Raw genomic sequence first — 18,687 nt, 5'->3', positions numbered from 1 at the left:
AGGAATGAGGTGTATGTACACCATCCTTTTCTTCTCTTCTCTTTCTCTCTTCAGTCGTATTCCCTTCTTTCTTTGACTGTCTTCCTTTCTCTCGTCCTTTACTTCTGCATACACCTGTCATGAGACCTTCTTCCCTTTTCCTCTTAGAAATCCGCATCCGTTCTGAAGACCTTCTCACCAAAGCGTAGCTGGGCATCTGCTGAAGTGAGAAGATCTAGCATAAGAGGCTTCGGAGGCTCAGGGTCATCATTGATTAAGCTTCTTCGATATCCATCGTCAGTATCGAAATCGAGAGAATCTTCTTGTTGGTAATTCCTAGTACTGTTGCTGCCACGATCTAGATTTCTTCCTTCTCCTTTAGTATGACGAGTACTACCTACATCGCTAGTATCACTCGGGGCATGATAAGGAACAGGTTGACTCTGATGTGCAGGTCCTCCTCCGCCTCCTGATCGGCTTCTCCCTGCTTGGCTACTTCCACGACTACTGCTCGATGAGGAGGAGGAAGAAGAACAAGCAAGATGAGAATGGTGGCCATGAGAGGGGTGATATGAGGAAGATGAAGAAGGAGAAAGAGAAGAAGAAGCACAAGGAGATGAGTCAGGTGAGTGAAGTCCTAGGCCTCTGTCGACTCTTCTTACTTGCAGACCTAATGGATTCTCTCCTCTTATATACGATGATGATAGGGGGTGACCTTCTTCTCTTGTGTAAGCCGGTGTTGCATGCTGTACGGAGAAAGAGAGGGAGAGAGAACAAGAAGAAAGATATTACGATATAGATAGGCGTCTGTGGATGTATCTATCTATATGTCTATCTGTGTTTCTCTGTGATATGTATGACGAGCTCATCTACCATATCGTCCTTTACTCGCATCCTAGCCTACATACAAAGTATGTAGACATATGCACATCTAGAGAGATACATCACGTGTCCTATGTAAGTGTGTGAGATAAGAGAGTGCTGTTCAAGCATTCCGTTTTCTTCTTAGTGTTCTGTACGTCGGGTGTACTCTATATTTTGCTAGCGACGCCTTGCGTAAAGACCTAGATAGCTCAACTAGCTATATAGCTCAACTAGCTATATAGCTCAACTAGCTATATAGCTTAACTAGCTATCTCACTCCTGCTCTCCGGTTTTCAGCTGATACGCTAAGAAGTCTGGTCTTCCTCTCTTTCCATCAGGAAGAAAACCCTAAGAAAAGGAAGAAGAGAGGGATAAGACATTGCAGAGTCTTAATATATGACCGACCATAGAGAAGACTCCTTCCACGAAGATTCCTCAGATTCACACCAGAGAGGAACCGGAAGGATCTGCCTTGCCTTAGGGCTATCAGCCAGCATAGATAGCTATGTGTACATGTGTACATACGTATCTCATTCACTTCTAGATAGACAAGTAGATAGGTGCCTAGCACTTGACTACTTGTCTATTTAGCTGGCAATGAAGCCGTCAACCAGCATATGATGAACCTGTCTCTCTCTCTAAGTGCATGGCTGGGTATTTCATTCATTTCCATATATGCACGTAGATGCATGTATACGTAGAGGAAAGTCAACGAACTACCCCTCCCTCATACGTAAGAACTCTCCCCACACACGCCAAGAAGGTATGATAGACAGTTGTCTCTATCCCTCTACAGGGTATTCAAGTGTACATACATGCATGTGATCCGTCGGGCATGGAGCTGACGAAGAAACCAAAGGAGAAGATAAGAGTGAAGAAGAAGAAGAACACGCCGTCCCAATGCAGGACGATGAAGAAGAAGAAAGAAAATGAGGTGGCCGATAAGGCGATGGATTAACTAGACATCCATTTGATGAGACTCCTGTTCCTCCTCCAGGTATTCTCCGTGTATAAGCCGGAAACGTCGACTGTACACTCGACGTCATGCACCGACCCCCAGTCGTTGGATCAGGTAGGACGGGAGAGGGGGGGAGAAAGAGATAATCAGATGATGAGGAAGAAGAGGACATCGTGGTTGCATGCATAGCCGCTGCTTGAAGTCTGAAAGGAGAGAAAAAGAAGAAAAGCAAGGTGAACTAGAAAGAAGAAGATAAAGAAAACAGTACGAAAGAATAACACCGGTTGACAAAGAAAGAGAGAAAGAAGAATAGAAGGAAAAGAAGGAAGGAAGAAGGAAAAGCCGACGTGGTCCATCTGAAAGGTCGTGACAGATCTCCGTGACTACGAGATGTACGGGGTCCAAGAAAGAACAAGGAGGAAGTAAAAAGGAGTTGTAGATATATGGAAGACGAAACCACTCACGAAGTAAAGATCATCGTAAGGAGAGAGGCTTCGTCGCATTCAGATATACCTACCACACGTACAAGTATCTGTACAAGTTTACACAATATATGAGGTGTACATACACCTCAAACACATATATGTACGGATCCGAAAACAACCTAACATTTGTGATTTCTCCTGTCACTCATCTCGTCGCTTCAGATCCTTGGGGAATGAAGAAACGTCTAGACAGACAGAGACACAAGAAGAAGAAGAGACCATCAGCCTGCCCCATGTACATTCCACGAGTTTGTATGATGTACACCTGAACCAGATTCAAAGCTACACACCTTCATTTGCGTCTAGCCACATCTTCCTCTCTCCATCTCCATACCCTACGCATGTCTCTATGTATGCCTACATTCCATCCTAGTATAGGCGTGACCTCGATGAACGAAACCTCTGGCTAAGCATCTATAGATCTACATACAGACATGTAGAAAGATACAGATAGGAAGATGGATAGATGGAGAAGAGATAGATATACCCATCTCCAGAGAAAGAAAATGACTCTCTCGGGTCGTACCTTTCTGAGGCGTATTGAATAGCTCGGCAGGCTTGCTGTCTCTGAAGAAAGTCGAGTGAAGTCTGTATATCAGAGACCATCGACGGCAATCCAAAGAACTTCGCTTCTAAGAGTAGACCCTGGAGAAGCGACTTCTCTAGGGGACAAACGAGGACACCATCACGTAGATAATCTAAGATATATGAAAAGCGCTCTCCATTCCGATCGACAAAGATCTCTTTTCTTCCTTTCTCTCTTCTCTTTCTTCTTATTGTTCTTCTCCTTTCCTGTGCATGGACATCCCAATGAGGCTCATGAACTTCTTCCGCTACTTCATTTTGTCGGTCATCTTCTTCTTCTTCCTCTTCTTCTGTCGAATCGCTCCATAGAGAAGATAATAAAGCAGTGAAGTAACTTCCACGGACGCTAAGTAACGTCTCTGTAGTTGTTTCATAAACCTTTCCTCCCACATTCAAAGAAATGCGATGATCTTCTGTCCTTGAGCGAACTTCTCGAGTAGAAGAAGAAGAAAGAGACGGCGATGTCTGTGTCGATTGATGCGTTGTTCTCTTGGATTGTGACAAAGGAAGAGAAGGGAGAGGTGACGGCGAAGCAGATCGAAGTGGAAGAGTAAGAGGCGGAGAAGATGCATGAGGATGGTAAGAGAGTTTCTTCTCTTCAGAGCTCATCTCCTGGATTTCATTCACAGATTTAGAATGAGATGCAAGAGTGCCGGGAGAGGGAGAGAGAAGATCTCTCCCAGTAGAATCAAGCATAGTGTGGCAAGAAGAAGAAAAGAAGAGGAAATGAAGAGAAGTCAAAAAAAAAGAACCGACAAACAGAGAAAGAGAGACTTGCGGTTCTTTCTGTTCTCCTTGCTCTCTTTTCTCTTAATGACGACGAGAGAAGATGACGCCGAAATTAAAGGAATATACGGAAAGGATAGGTCGAAAGTACAGCGTCTCTTCTTATCACACAGCAGAGGGTCACTGATAGAAAGAGGAGAAAGAAGGAAAGAGAAGAAGAAAACGGACACACACAGCTTGAGCTAATCTCTCACGCCTCTAGAAGGGTACCTGCAGGACTCAAAGAGACAGAGAAGAGAAGAAAGGAGGAAGAAAAAGAGGCAAGGACAAGAGAGAATGAAGAGACTAAAGGATGAAAGAAAGTTCTCCGTCACAGCAACAGAGAGAAATCAGGCTTCTTAGCAAAGAACAACTCCCATGAAATGACACAAAAAGAAAGGACAAGATCCAACTGTAAAGGTTCCTTCTCTGGACGGAAAACTGGAAATCTCTCCCCGAGAAGAAAAGAGAAAGAAAGAGAGAGGAAAGAAAGTCTATCCTCAATCGCCGCCAGACTCAACCATAGAGAGGAAGGAGAGTGAGAGTTTAGTCATTTTCTCTTTCATCGCACATCTCACTGAATTCTCCTCTTCAAAAAGAGCCAATCAAAACTTCCCTCTTGTCCATCTTTCGTCTTTCTTTTCTCCCGTCTTCTGTTTTTCTTTCTAATCTTCCCCTCTCAACCCAATCCATCTCTCTCCCTCGATTGCCGGCTAGCTCATTCGAAAAGATGGAGTTTTTGGCCCGCTGCAACAGAAGAGACTAAATGGGGTGAATCATCACTTGGAGCGAAGAAGAAACAACCAAGCGAAAAAGAAAGGAAAAGAAAAAAGAGAAGAAAGAGATGTAAAAAAGCCACGCGTTCTCCTATGAAAATCGACTTCAAAAGAACGATCCACTCACCTTCCTTAATCATAAAACGCGACACATCTGGCCTTGTCTCATTTCCTCGGTCTCTCTCTCCCCCTTCATAACTTCAATGATCATGGAAACACGAGAGGAGAGAGAAGACGAGTGAGCTTCCCAAGGCTTGTTGTTGAAAGAAAGGATGATAAATAAGCTTCTGTCTTCTCTGCTTCCAAGAGAATTCTTTTTGGAAGACAAAATGGAGAAAGCAAAGACAAGAAAGTTCCCTCTCATCAATCATCCTATCTCTCTTCCGCTAGTCCGCCACAAAATTCCCGGGGGATACGAAAGATAGCGCGTTTTGTCCCTAGAGCTGTTTCTTTCTCTTTCTTTGGGTGTTTAATTAACAAAAGAGAAGTATCGATGAACTTATGTTTGAAAACTGAAGCATTTGACTGTGAAAAACGACTCTCGGGAGGGGGCTTGAGTCCTCAACATTCATCGTCCACCTACCTGCCCATACAGCCGGGCTGCTGGCTGTACGTACAGCCAGACGCAATCGCTTGTTGTCTTGATCTTCTCGATGGAGCTTCCCTCATAGTCCTGTCCGTGGAAATAAAAAGAACGAGAATTTGTTCTACAAGATCTACATCGCAAAACGAAAAATATGAAAAGTTATGTGGGTTGGTCTGCATAACATGCGTTGATTTCGTTCTTGTTTTCCATGCAATCCGCCCTCTCCCCATGGTGACGATGAGCCTCACCAACACCACATGAGGTGTATGTACACCCGAGCGACAACCGAGAGAGAACTATTGAGCTAACTTCCATACCAACCACTGGCTAGAAAGGCCGGATAGAACGGAGAGCGCCGATGGAATCTCTTCTTTCATCTCAATATCCAGGAAGGCACCAAGATGTCTTGGGATTATCTTTCTCTCTCATCAATTGAGCCCTTGTCTGTTTCTTTGTTTTCGTGGAATCCGTAGACTTTCTTCCATTCTCTTCTCTCTTTCTCGTCTCCGGCTTACTTCATTCCGGGGTCGGTCTCCTGTTTCCCATCGTACGTCTATTTTTCTTTTCCCGTTCAAACAAACACGGGCTTTGAATCTTTCTCCTCTGTCTCGGTTCTTCTCTTTTCTTCAGCGGTCGTCCAACGGGTCTTTTCTCCCACGTCGCTAGAAGAATGAAGACATGTCTCGTATCTTCTTAACAGCTCGAGTTCTTGTGATGATATGATAAAAGGAGAAAGAACGGAGAAGGATGGACAAGTCGAAGCGGCAGGAGAGAATGACATCTGCCTGGGGCTCTTCTTTATATTAAGATTGCTTCTTCTCTCTCTTACCTACAGCGTCATATCCTTTCACATTCCACTCAGAGTCTTTTGTGTGGATTTTCTTTTCCGTCTTCTTCCTTTCTCACCTGACGTGTTGCCCTTCATGAGCTCATCTACCATGTGACATATCTGTGTATGAAGAAAGACATCTCCTCCGATACAACACCCGGGAGGGACACTCATTGGAGACTCCTGAATCTTTCTGTTTTCTCTTCATCTTCTCACTCATCTAATTGAACACGCCCCGTAATCATTCCATCCTCTTCACTTCCCCCCTCTCCCGTCTCTGTCTCTTCCCTTTCTTTCTTCCCAGTCTTTCTCTCCTTCTCTCTCTGGGTCTCTCTAACCATTCCTCTTCATCTCGTCCCTTCCCTCATCTTCCTTCCCTCTCCTTTTCTTCTTCTCCTCCTTCTTCCTCTCTGTCTTTCTACAATGTCTTCTTCGTCTCCATCCAGACTTTCGGCGCCTCCATCCTATGCCCCCCCATATAATACCTTGGATACACCTGTCACTCCATCTCGAGACAATACTCCTTCCGACGATCGTCATTTAGATCATCTCTATCGTCCCTCTGTTCCCTCTCCAGGAGGCCAAGACTCGGCTACCGCCATGTCATCGCCACGTACTCCTTTTCTTTTGAATTCTGCAAGAAGAAAATCCCGTAAACCTGTCCACACCTATCGCCAGTGTCTCTGCTGTTCTCTAGGGACGGCTGTGAGTCTATGGTCTGTCTTTCTCATCGGTTATTCTGTCTTTACAATTCTTGATGTGAATATACGTGGAGCTGCTTTTACATCGGGTGCAGTCTTGTCTCTTCTTACAGCTACTTTACTTCTTTGTTCCGCAGGGAAACAGAATGCCTTTCTCGCCTTCATTGCTTTCTATCTCCAGATTCTAGTCTATATTCTGTGGGGTATACAACTAGGTTTAACGTGTATTATTCTATGGAGAAGTCTAAAGAGACCCAATGAAACGGCTGATCTTTCTCCTTTCATCACTGGGGGAGGAGGAGAAGATGAAGGAGAAGAAACGGATTTCCCTCCTCGAGTCAAGAAGGCCATCTTAAGCCAGTATTTTGTAGGACAAGGAGAAAGAAGAATACGAGGAGGAATAGAAGAAGAGGATGTGGGGGGGGGGATATCTCTAGCTCCACATCATTATGATCATCATCCTGACCATGTGCATGATGCAACTTCCCCCAGTCATATTTCTCAGGTGTACAGACAGGTGGAGGTGTCGTTGACATCATATGAAGCAGCTTTCTGTATCTTTTACATCATTCAATTATTGTTAACTCACTTCATTCTTCGGATGCTATGGAGTTTCTATCGTGTTCTCCAAGTCGGCGGGACTGGATTCGAAATGAAGCCAGCAGAAGAAATTGAAGAAGATGCTCTCCTCGCTCAGTTTCCTTCATATGGTATAGGTCTCGATGACAATGCCAATACACCTCGCAATTGAAGAGAAAGAGGGGGAGAGAAAGAAAGAAAGAAGGGTAGATAAGATGTTTGGAGATATAAGAAGAGGCGATAAAGAAGACGAGAGTCGTCAAAAAGGAAAGAAAGAAAGACAACGAATGATATGAGAGGGAGAGATGACAGAAAGAGAGATAGAACGGAGAAAGAGAGAGGGAGATGAACAAGAGAGGGAGAAGAAAGTGGGTTGTGGGTGACAAGAAGAACGTTCTTCCCACGTGGGAAGAGGGAGAGAAAGAAAGTAAACGTAAATGAGAGAGAGAATGTGAACATTTCTCTTAAAAGAATGATCTAGGGGGGAATGAGACGTTTTCTTCGGGTGTATGTACACCTCAAATGAAGGGTCTAAGAAAAGAATCTTTTCCTTCCCCAGGGTGTTGATATGTGTGTCTTCACGGATGAGAGGGGAAACGCAAAACAAGAAAGGAGAGAAATACCATGTAGGAGGGTCGATATACTAACGACTTTCGATCATTCATGTCCAACACAATCTCGAGAAGAAGAAGAAGCAAAGGAAAGAGCGAGAGAAGAAAGAGCCTGAGGTGTCTTTCTTCTGTTTTGATAATATTGATGAAGCCACATGCACTCTCGATGGAAAACGACAAGATCTCTTTCTTCTTCATTTCCCTCTTCTTCTTTTCATTGAATGCTTCTCATTCGCTCTCTCTCATTGCTCTCCTTACACCAACAAGACTCCAGGGGTGTACGTACACCTCCCGCCTCCCCCCCTCGTTCCTCTTTATCTGAATCTTTCATCTCTCCAAGCCCGTAGAAGAAATTTTTCTTTCTTCACTATCTTGATTTTTGCGACGTCGGCCCGACGTCTTGCCCTGTCTATTCTTTTCCTTCTGATCTCTTTCTCTGTAAGCATTGATCTTCTTTCAGTCTCGTCTCTCTCTATCGCATCTAGCTTCTTGCTTTCTCTCTCTGGGGGTGTGTATCTATGCGCTCGTCCATTTCTTCTTGTGAGATCTATCCGTTGGGTCGATGCACTGGAGGTTGAGATCTGTGGCGAAGATCTCTCTTGACCGGGTGTATGTACACCCCTGTGGCTCTAATGTGTACCTAGATGAAGTTCTTTATCCACTCCTACAGATAGAGAGATCAAAGACAGATGCATCAAAGATAGATAGATAGATAGACGGGCAGGTGTATATGGAAAGTCGTGGATCCATGGTACTCGATCTGTTGTTCCATCTCTCTTTCATCCGTTCTCTTTTTCTTCTCCGTCACTTTTTTCTCTCCGGTGTATCTTTCGTTTCTCAAGAAAGGAGGGTGAAAAGCTCCAATGAAGATGAGAGAAAGATGGACTGAATGACTTTTGTCAACGAAGTTTTCCAAAGAGAATTCTGAAAACAATAAAGAGAAGACCCAGGTGTCTGTATGTACACCCGACACACCCGCATGCAACCAAGAAACATCCGCATGCAACCATGAAAAATCCGACTTGTTCGTTTTCTTCTTTCCGGCGAAATCTGTTTTTCTGTCTTCGGTTCTGCATGTCAAGACGAGAATAATGATGAAACCGTCTCATACCTCCCCTCTTATGTTTTCTTCAGACGGACTGTTGAATTAAAAATATAAAAGAGAAAAGAAAGAAAGAAAGACAGAACGATTCTTTTATGTATTGATCCTACAGAATCTCACGTTCCTTGACGTGTCTATTCTTCATCTCTGTAGGTCATCTGTCATTCGTCCACTTGTTCATACATGGATTTCTTGTGGGCGCATGCATGCTGTTTGAACTTTCTGTTCTCGAATCGGAAAGAGGTAGTTAGGACACACTGTATGTACACTCCAATATCTCGTTCACCTTCCTGCGAGACTCACAACGGGATAGAGAGAAAAAAAAGGGATATGCATATGTATCTATCTTTATGTACTTGTTTGTACATATATATGCGCGGTAGAGCGCATACGCACGTACACACTCTTGGACCGTCTCCCTTTGAATAGGTACACGCGAATCAAAGATAGATAGGTAGTTAGATACAGATAGATTAGAGACAGATGAATAGTTAGATAGACAGATAGATTCAACACTCAAGAGAGATACACGCCCCCTGATCCAGGCAGGTTTCACGTGGGCTTTCATTCACTAAAGTTCTTTAGGAAGAAAGAGAAAGAGAAAGACTCCTGTCAAAAGCAGATACGCCAGTCAAGACTATATACCTATATATTCATGTATAGATGAATGGAGTGATAGGTGAGTTGAAAGACTATTGGGGAAGTATCTATCTGTCTTCTCTATCTTTCTCTCTGAGATTTGCTCTCCCGAAGAAAGAGAACAAGAAGAGAATCTGAAGATGAAGAAATTTCTCCTTTTTCTTCTCTTGCAGAATCCCAGCATGCACGCAGATATACTCCAAGAGGATTTCTACTTAGATCTTTCAGATGACGTAGAGATAGCCTACCGCGACAAAATTCCTCCCTATACAGACTCCACTCTTGTTCCCTTACTACTACTCCTTTTGGGGCACTCTTATGATGGATCGGCTTATATGCGGTGACGCCTCTTATCAAGAAGAATAGAGAGAAAACTTGTTCCTACTTACGTAGGCTTGAAGAAGTCTTATCTCCTGCCCTCCTGATCTCTCTGTGGAAACTGTGAAAGACTCTATGCTCGTAGAAGATGCGAGCGAAGAGAGAGAAGTCATATTCAAACGTTTCCTTCAACTTTTCTATGAATTTGAAGAGGGCGGAAAGAAAAAACGTTCACACCTCATAAATACAAAGGAAGAAGGAAAGAAAGAAGAGAGAATTGAGAGATACGCTGCTTAAGTATCCTTCTACTACATAGGGCTGTATGTCTCACGGAGAGTGAAGCTCTTCCTTGTTCTCTTTCTTGAATATATATGCGTAGATCGTCATCTTCATGAGAAAGAAGAATAAAATGAGAAGAACAGTAGAGAACGAGTTGAAGAGAGAGAAGAAGATGAAGAAGAGAGTAAGAAGGAACTCTTATTTGGTATGCCTAACGTTGACAGAGGTGTAAAAAGAAGAGAGATAGGTAGGGGAGATAGAGGTGATTTTCTTTACTTCTCTTTCACTTCTCTCTCTCTCTCTTTGTCCTTTCATTGGAAGCAGAAAAGATAGAAGACTGGGGCGAGTTTCACATCGGTCTAATCTTTCTGAGCCCTATCTCTTTCTCCTCTTTTAAGCCTCCAATCCTCAACTGCTCAATACAACTCCTGCCTGCTACGCTAGCTGTTGCCGCATGCACTGGAAACGTATATAAAACAGCGAACGAAGTTGGACGTGTCTAAACACATACATATTTATAAATAGATAAAGACAGTATGCATGAAAACATCCATATATGTGTATATATATACATATAGACGCCGCTTATGTATGTAAGTGTGCAAGTGCTTCACCTGTTGCTATACATAGACTTTTGTACGTGTACCTATGAGGAGATCGAATATACATATATGGAGAGAAGTGCAGATGTAGATCTGCAAGTAGGTGTCTGCTAAGAAGGAAAAACGAAGCATAAAGTTGTCGTTTTTCTCTGGATGTCTTTGGAGCCAATGTAGTCAATACACCCTCTCTGCTTCACAACTTGATCAGTTTGAAGCCCTTCATCTCGACAAAATATATAGAAATCTTCCTACATCAGATAGAAGTACAGACGGTCACCTTCTCTCTCTCGCTCCCTTCACCCAGCCTTACATACTGCATGCACCACCTCTAACTGGAAGACCCATAGCGTGGTCCCTGACACGGTTGGAAGTATGTGTTAAGTCAAGGAGGTGGATAGATTTACACTGAGAGCTAACGGAAAGAAACTTTAATTCATTTTCACCAAGATGAAAGAGAAAGAAATCTTCTGCCGAAACAAAACAGGAGTCGCCTTCCTCCTAACGTAAAAAAGGTGATGGGAGTTAAGAAGCAATTCATTTGAGATAAACCAACAGAGAGAGAAAAAGACGAAGTCTGATGTTTCTTCCTTCCGTACAAATCTGAGGCACCTGCTTACTAAAGAAAGAAAAATTTCTTTCTTCTTTTCTTTCTTGTTCTCTCCTCTCTTTCCATTTCTTTCTCTGTTTCTGATGGAGGAGAAGAAACTTAATTGACTCAAAGTTTTCTTGTTCTTATCCCTGGAAGAAAGTTAAAGAAAAAGAAACTTTCTTCTTTGTCGACAAGAGAGAAAAAAACATAAAGGACAATGATGATAATAGGATACTGCATGATCTAAGTATTCTGAGGTGTACATACACCTCACAAATCCGATATGAAAAGCACGTCTGATGCCACGTGTTTGGGTCACTCATCTCGGCATTTTCATGAGGAGAAAGAACACGCAGAAGACGGAAAGAACGAGAAGAAGGGAGAGAAGACAAAAACTACACCTTCTTTCTTCTCTATCTCTTTCTTTTCTTTTCTTTTTTTCTTCTTCTTCCTCTTCTACATCTGACTGGCATAAGACGGCGCTACTACTCCCACTACCTACTAAAGCATCTTCACAAGATTGTTCTTTGATCGACAAGTTTTGAAAAGAGAAAGATCTTTGATAAGAGGGGCAGAAAGGCGATCATGAAAAAGAGAAGAAAACAGATAGATACAAAAAAGAAGAAAGACAAGTCAGATCGCAGGAAGGTGGAGACAGAAGGAAAGAAGGGGAACACGAAAAGAAAGCTGTCTCCCTTCTTTCTCTTCTTCTCTTCTTTCTTCCTGCGCGCGAGTGTGTGTAGAATAGAGAAGAGAAAGAAGAAGAAAGAGAGAGACAGATATCGAGAGAGACAGAAGCTGTACAAGCTCAAGGAAGAAGGAGATGTCCGCCTAACGCTGTCTTCCGAACTTCGGCAAATCTCTCTTCACGTAACCTCTGGAGAACAATCTTCGCACTCGGGAGAAGAAGATCCGTTTCTTCTTTTTCTTCTTTACTTTTCTTTTCTTCGTTAGTTTCTTCTTCACTGTCTCTATCTCCTTCTCTCTTACCCTTGAGCTTGATGTCGGCGACTCCTTCTTTTCCTTCTCCTCCTCGTCTATCTTTTATCTTCTTGATCTTATTCTTGTTCTCCTCATCGGCGGCGAAAGAAGAAGGATATTCTTGTAGAATACGAAGAATGGCACGTGAGCGTGTGGCTAGCTCGAGTGTCTCCAGGAGTTTTGTAGGGGAGAGATGGCGAGCATCGCGATGCCCTGAACCGAGAGACAATCGAAGTTGGTGAAGAAGAGATGCTATCGATGGAGAAGAAGAGAGAGAAGAAGAAGAAGAAGCGGAAGAGGGAAGAGGTATGGTATTGACAACCCTATCATAAGAGAAGAACTGAAAAGTTTCTCTATCGCTGATAGGAGAAGAATCTTGCTCATTTCCATCGTCTCTTTCTCCTTCACGCATAGAAAAGCATTCTCGCGTTTCTTCGCTCTCCTTAAGCTTCTTCTTCTGTCTTATGTGAAGCGTCTCTTCTTTCTTCCCTCTCTTGAAATCGCTCGAAGAAGAAGAAGAATCTCGACTTGAAGATACAGGGACAATCGAAGCCCTAGAGGAAGAGCAAGAAGACGAAGACGCGGTCGATGAACAACTCGCCATCGATACTTCATTATCTCTCTCTTCTTCTTCCTCTTCTTCCTGTATCGAGATAACTTCTTCCATCTCTTCACTATCTTCACTAGCGGAAAGACTTGAACCTGTTCTCTCCCTCTTGAGAGAGTTTAACTGTATTCTTTTCTTCTTCGCCCCCTCCTTCTCTTTCTTTATCTGTTTTCTTCTTGGATCTTGATCTTCTTCTTTTTCTTTCTCTTTCTTAAGAATCTCCGCTGGGCTTCGGTGAAAACTCCATGCAAGAAAAGCCGGTCTATTCGGCTGGAGAAAAGAAGTACAAGACGAAGCAGAAGAGACAGAAGAAGAACAAATAGAAGAAGAAGGGAGACTGAGAAGAAGAGATCGACGATCGGATTGTGCTCGGAAGGTGTCATAAAGATAAACATGAGAGAGATGAAAGATTCTTTCTTTCTCGACGATCTTATTCAAGACTTTAACAACGCCTGCGGGAAGCAGAGGAAGAGAGGAAGAAAAAGAAGAGGAAGAAGAAGACAAAGGAAGAGAGGGGTGTTCTTCTCTTTTGTCAAGAGGTTTGCAGAGATGAGTGGTGGTCTTTTCTTGTTTACTTGCTCTGCATCTTCTGTCTTTCGATAACGATTCTACAGAAAGCGAAGAAGAAGAAAGGCGAAGAGGACGATCTCTATGCTTTCCTTCCTTCTCGACATGTGGATCTCTTTCTTCTCCTTGTATCCCTCCATCATCTTGAGACCCTCTTCTTCTCCCTTGTTCTTCTTCTTCTTTCTCTTCTTCTTCTGCCTCTCTTTCAGCTCGAAACAGAAGACACAGCGGTCGATGCCTGGGATGAAAGAAGCAAGGATGAACCTCCTCTAAACACTTTCTCACTGGATTTCCCGCACAAGAAGAGACAGAAGAAGAAGAAGAAAAAGATGAAGAAGAAGTTAAAGAAGAGGCAGTAGAAGATGAAGAAGAGGAAGAGGTAGTTGGAGATAAAGAAAAGGAAGTAGGAGAAGAAGAAGAATTTTCCATACACCGTGAGATGATAGATAACTTGAGTAAAGTCTGTAATCGCTTTAAGCGACGGAGTTGAGACGAAGAAAGAGAAGAAGATAAACCTTCTCCTCTCTCTTGCTCTTCTTCTCTTTCTTCACTCCTGAGCTTCTTCTTCTTCTCGTCTTCATCCTTAGCCTTTCCCTCTTTTACCATCTCATTCTCTTTTTCATAGCTTTCTCGATCTCTTTCTTCTTCTTCCGTTTCTTTCTTCTCTCCTTTGACCTTCCCGGGCCCTCTACTGAAGAAAGAAGAAAGGGAAGAAGAAGAAGAGAAGAGATCTGAGCCATCAAGGAAAGAAGGTGTAGAGTGTGAGGAGGTTCTATTCTCCTTCTTTCCATGAGAATGACGATGATTAGGTGATGCTACAGAAGAAGAAGAAAATATAGAAGAAGAGAGAGAGAAAGAAGAAGAAAGAGAAGAGAGAGTAGATGTTTCTGTCGTAGCGAGAGATTGTCTATCTTCTTCTTCTTGTTCTTCTTCTATCGCTTCTTCCTTTTCAGCTACCTTCTCTTTCTTCTCCTTTCTATCGAAGAGCGAAGAAGAGGAGGTAGGACAGCGTGGTCTGGTCTTCGCTTTTCTATCCCTGGGCCGTCCCTCTTCTTCTTTTTCCTTTTTCTTCACAACTTCCTCGAGCTCTCTCAAGAGACGTAAGGGAGAGGATATCGAAGGAATCCTCTCCCCTTCATGCTGACACTGGAAGGAAGAAGAGAGAGAAGGAGAGGGAGGAAGTCGCGAGATACGTAAAGAGACAGGGACAGAATAACGAGGACAGAGATTTTCGATCTTCTCTTCCGGTAGAAGAAAAGAAGAGGAAGATTCTCCAGAGGAAGGGACAGCTGAAGACGGGAGAGGAGAGGGAGAGAGTTTTACAAGCCTCTTTGTACTAAGAGAATGGGAAGAAGAGCAAGAAGAAGAAGAAGCCGACATGATTGATGGTTAGTGTGGATGATCCTCATTTTCTCTTCTACCGATTTCTCGGAGAAGAGAACTGCCTTCTTTTCCTTTCCATCACGGAAGATAAAGAAGCCTCCTCGTCTTCTTCTTTTTAGTAAATGCGAATGTCGATTATCGTTGTCTTCACTTATCCCTCCGAACCGTTCAGGAAATGAAAGAGAAGTGAGAAGGGTTTAAAGGGAGAAAAAGAAAGAAGGAGATCACTCTGAAGTCTCTCTCTCTCTCTACTCTTCTCAGTCTATTACTTGTTCTTCTGCTTTCCTCTCCCTCTCTTCTCCTCTCTCCTTACAGTAGGATGGCTTCAGGTCGATCGATAGGTAGACAAGCCGATATAAAGATGCAAGGCCTCGCTTTTCTAATCCTTTCTATTTGTATCATTTTTTGAGAAGAGTCATTTTTTGTCCTCTTTCTCTTCTGTTGGTTTTTCTCCCAGGAGGACAGAGAATTGATTCTTCCCTGAACCTCTCTCTCTTTCCCAGAAGACTCACCACAGAATGCACCTTTCTTGTTCTTCTCTCGAGAGAAGTGACGAACTTGAGAAGGCACCAGCACAATAGGAGGAGCTAAAACATCCTGTCTTGTCTATTTCGTCTAAAGAGAAAGCTCTCTCTATCTGTCTTCCTTCTTTGCTTCCGTACTTCTCCAGGAAAAGCGGAGAGGCTTTCTCGATTATCTCCGTTTCCACATGGAAACTGAGAGCGTCTAACGGAAACAAAGCAAGGTTCTCCTTTGCAGCTTCCGAAGAAACAAGTCACAGCTGGCGGTGCATGCGCATGCACCGGAAGAGGGAGAAACTAATCAAGCGAGAGCTGTTGCATTGACATGCGGACGGTCATCAGTGCTTCTCAGATACACCTGCGAAACCTCAAGAGAAAGTACGCGCACACTGGCGTCGCAACGGTGAGTGCGGCTTGCATGCGAAAAGAAAGGGAGAGAGCAGGCGTATAGACAGACACTCGACGAAGGAACACCAATAGCGAGAGAAGATCTTTCTCTCACTTCGTGACTAGGCCTGAGTCACAACCGCTTTGAATACTTTCTCCTCAGAGAGGAAATTAAGCAGGTTCTGAAGGAGAGCAGGTTGAGAGCTACATGGTCATGAGACCAGCTCTTCGCGACTTCCGGCTGTGGAATATCGTGCCGGGCCCAAAAGACTTATCTCGTCCCCTTCACATAGCCGTCTCCACCATTCGGGTTGTCTGTATGTTTCCATGGAATGGTTCTCTTTCCGTGTTCTTCTGCTCTGTACAGATGGGTAGAAAGTTTTCATCTGTGTCCTCTCTATGTTGCTCACGATAAAGTGAAGATTCATAACTTTCAGGACATGAAGATTGTTCACGCAGACCCTTTCCTCAATTTGACACGTATAGTACGTAGACAGTCGTATATATCAATATGTACACACGCGCGCACATGCTAATATGCCCGCAAAAGCCTACAGTGCTCGCTCGGCCAATAGTCAGCTGGTGAGCTGCTACGGTAACGCTGTGATAGGCAGTCAAGACTCCTGCCCACAGTGATAAGAGCTCTTTAGCGTGTACTGGTTCTGGGACGCCCAGTGCCACAAGAGACGCTACGATATCGCGAAGCCGCTGGACCTGCTAGGAAGGCAGAGAGTCTACACTGGTTCCTCGTGGAGCGGACCCGCGACGGCGAGAGAGGCGCCGTGCGCGGGCAACCGATTGGGGGAGGATCAGTTCGTCTAGCAAAAGATTCTGTTTCTGTGGTAACAGTGCTAGCAGTTGCTCAACTCTGACAGAAGAGCCGAGCTGCACACTCTCGTGGGAGCCAGCTATTCTCAAGAGCGTGCAGGGGGCTGCGGACCTTTCCCGCAGCACGGAGTGTCGACTCTGTGTCCGCGTTCGCCTCTCTTTAGTAAAAGTGTTCCGTTAGCGTGACCCGGTGAGGGCAAGCAGCTGTCTCAATTCGGGGCACTGGCGGACATCAATACGTAGTGGCGCGTTGTTGTACAGCGGGCACCACACCTAATATAAACACAAACAGCAAGTAGATCTGCTTATGTGAGAATCTCTCCAGCTCGTCAAGGGGGGCTGAGCCGCTTCGGACGTGGCTTGCAACAGTCGGCCTGCTTCGTCAGGTCCAGCATTATCTGGTGGTCGTAATGCGTGCGACAGACGCGGTCATCACACCTACTGTACAGCACCGAGCACGAAGCTAGCTAATAAAAAACCTATTTGGCTCACGCCGGTAATTCGCTATAGCTGCGACGTGCAACAAGTTGGCTCCGCGCGGTCGACACAGGCTGGCACACCAGCTACTTCACTGGGCACGACTCGACACTGGAAGGTCGCACTGGATGGACTATCGTAGCAACATAAAATTCCAGTGCCTTTGCCCCTTCTCAGCATGAGAGACAGTCGGACCATCAGCCGAGGGCCAGGCTTCTTTAGTATTTCATGCTGCGGCTATGTATTGCTGGCGAGACAACACTGTAAAGCCAGCGCCTCCCGTCATTTCATGCGATCCCCGAATGCTGAACTCCGGTCCATAGGCAGTGGTTGATGCTCTTACTACTCAGACGCGTCAAGGTTATCTAATATTGGTTGGGTATCATTAACTGCCACGTTCGTGCTTCGATCCCGGAGCTGGATCGCGTTCGTGGAACAGATGTACGCCGTCCTGCAGCTCAAGGTGCTGCCTCCCCGATGACAGGAAGTCTCAGCGCGCCGGTGAAGGACATGCTGCCATGCGAAGGGCGGCTCCTCGTTAGCCGTGCATCGGAGTGGCTTCCCCGGTCAAGGGACGGCACCTCGAGCACACGCTTCCTTCGTAACCAGTTAGCAGTGCTGTTGGGATATAGCTGAGCCGATCTCATGAAACTAAAAGTGATTTGCTCTGTTTTCGGACGACGCGCAGGAGAGTGTGTGTCCGACTTCCCAGAGAAAGTCATCCGCAACCTCCCTGTAGTGGCGAGGCAGGGTCGCGACGGCGGGTAGGGTCGGGTTTATCTTCGCATCGAGGAGTCAGGCCTAGCAGGTGGACGAGCAAACCCTCGTGGACTAGCGCTAGAAAGCCATACACCAGTGGAAGAAGCAGCCTCCACCTCTCGCTACCTCCCCCTCCAAGCGTTAGGTGTTCCCATCGACGGGGGCACCGGGGCCCGGGGGCGGCCGCGCAGAATGCTCCGCGCGACGCAGAAATGCGGTGGAGTTCGGTCAGAAGTGAGTTTCTGTCTCTTTGGACCGCCCCGAACAGTGCTTTTCTGCTTTGCCATCCTTGGAATTCCCCGACCCTTCTTCAGCACCGTCTTATCTGGAGTTGTTCTACTCATTGTGCTCGGCTGCGTTTTGTAGGGAATCTTTCATTGTAGACGTAGCCATGTCTTCGCTCCGTCTGTGTTACCAAGGTCTGCCTCTCAGCAGCGCAGGTGGGAGAGGCCGGATGGCAAGGCAATATCTGTGGCTCTTAGCCTGCGCCGCCGCTGTTATCCTGTTATCGTCCTCAGCTTATGCACTGCGTCAGCAGGGACGCGACGACCTTCGAGCCAAAGAACTACCAGCCGGGTCAAAGGACGTGGAGGAAGCAACCTGTCCGTCGGGTGAAGTAAAGGAGTTTACGGCCACTTTGTCTGAGTCAAAGCCGAAGGTGAGTCTCCAGTGTGCCGCAGCCGCTGACGAAGTTGTACCAAAGCTGCTAGAGGGGCGGGTCTGTCCAGAAGGTGTCAAAGATTTGGCAGCTTGCAAGACTGCAGCTGACGACGGTAGCGAGGACAAGGCGGTCAGCTTGGCAGTGCTGATGGGTGGCGCGGCAGAAACGCCTGTCAAATGGGTGGAGGTTACTCCCGCTCAACGAGAGACAGCGAAGAAATACGAGCTGAGCCTTCCCAAGACACCGCTGCCCTTGCTGGATAGCACATT

At 45.2% G+C, this 18,687-nt stretch overlaps 5 protein-coding genes across 5 annotated transcripts; 3 read left to right on the top strand and 2 right to left on the bottom strand.

Annotated features, from left to right (window-relative positions):
- Positions 1-14: 14 nt before the first annotated feature.
- Positions 15-5,568, bottom strand: CSUI_006051 (k+ channel tetramerization domain-containing protein). Its single transcript, XM_068066216.1, has 3 exons — positions 2,813-5,568; positions 1,659-2,004; positions 15-725 (listed from the first exon to the last, which is right to left on the bottom strand). The coding sequence occupies exons 1-3, from the start codon at positions 3,565-3,567 to the stop codon at positions 144-146; spliced, it is 1,683 nt and encodes a 560-aa protein (XP_067921813.1). The 5' UTR covers positions 3,568-5,568; the 3' UTR covers positions 15-143.
- CSUI_006050 (uncharacterized protein) lies at positions 4,905-9,065 on the top strand. Its single transcript, XM_068066215.1, has one exon. The coding sequence runs from the start codon at positions 6,251-6,253 to the stop codon at positions 7,277-7,279; it is 1,029 nt and encodes a 342-aa protein (XP_067921812.1). The 5' UTR covers positions 4,905-6,250; the 3' UTR covers positions 7,280-9,065.
- Positions 7,630-15,505, top strand: CSUI_006048 (uncharacterized protein; the record flags this gene model as incomplete). The annotated part of the gene is made up of 6 exons (XM_068066213.1): positions 7,630-7,636; positions 12,202-12,534; positions 13,052-13,351; positions 13,612-13,757; positions 14,654-14,790; positions 15,456-15,505. The coding sequence occupies exons 2-6, from the start codon at positions 12,478-12,480 to the stop codon at positions 15,503-15,505; spliced, it is 690 nt and encodes a 229-aa protein (XP_067921810.1). The 5' UTR covers positions 7,630-7,636; positions 12,202-12,477.
- CSUI_006049 (uncharacterized protein) lies at positions 11,373-15,494 on the bottom strand. Its single transcript, XM_068066214.1, has one exon. The coding sequence runs from the start codon at positions 14,780-14,782 to the stop codon at positions 12,056-12,058; it is 2,727 nt and encodes a 908-aa protein (XP_067921811.1). The 5' UTR covers positions 14,783-15,494; the 3' UTR covers positions 11,373-12,055.
- Positions 15,506-17,560: 2,055 nt separating the features above from the next.
- Positions 17,561-18,687, top strand: CSUI_006047 (srs domain-containing protein; the record flags this gene model as incomplete). Its single annotated transcript, XM_068066212.1, has 1 exon — positions 17,561-18,687. A coding segment is annotated over exon 1 (537 nt), but the record flags the coding sequence as incomplete, so codon positions are not given.

Source organism: Cystoisospora suis, assembly GCF_002600585.1.
Source record: "Cystoisospora suis strain Wien I chromosome Unknown contig_3024, whole genome shotgun sequence".
NCBI lineage: Eukaryota > Apicomplexa > Conoidasida > Eucoccidiorida > Sarcocystidae > Cystoisospora > Cystoisospora suis.
This window is presented reverse-complemented; position numbering and strand designations above follow the sequence as displayed.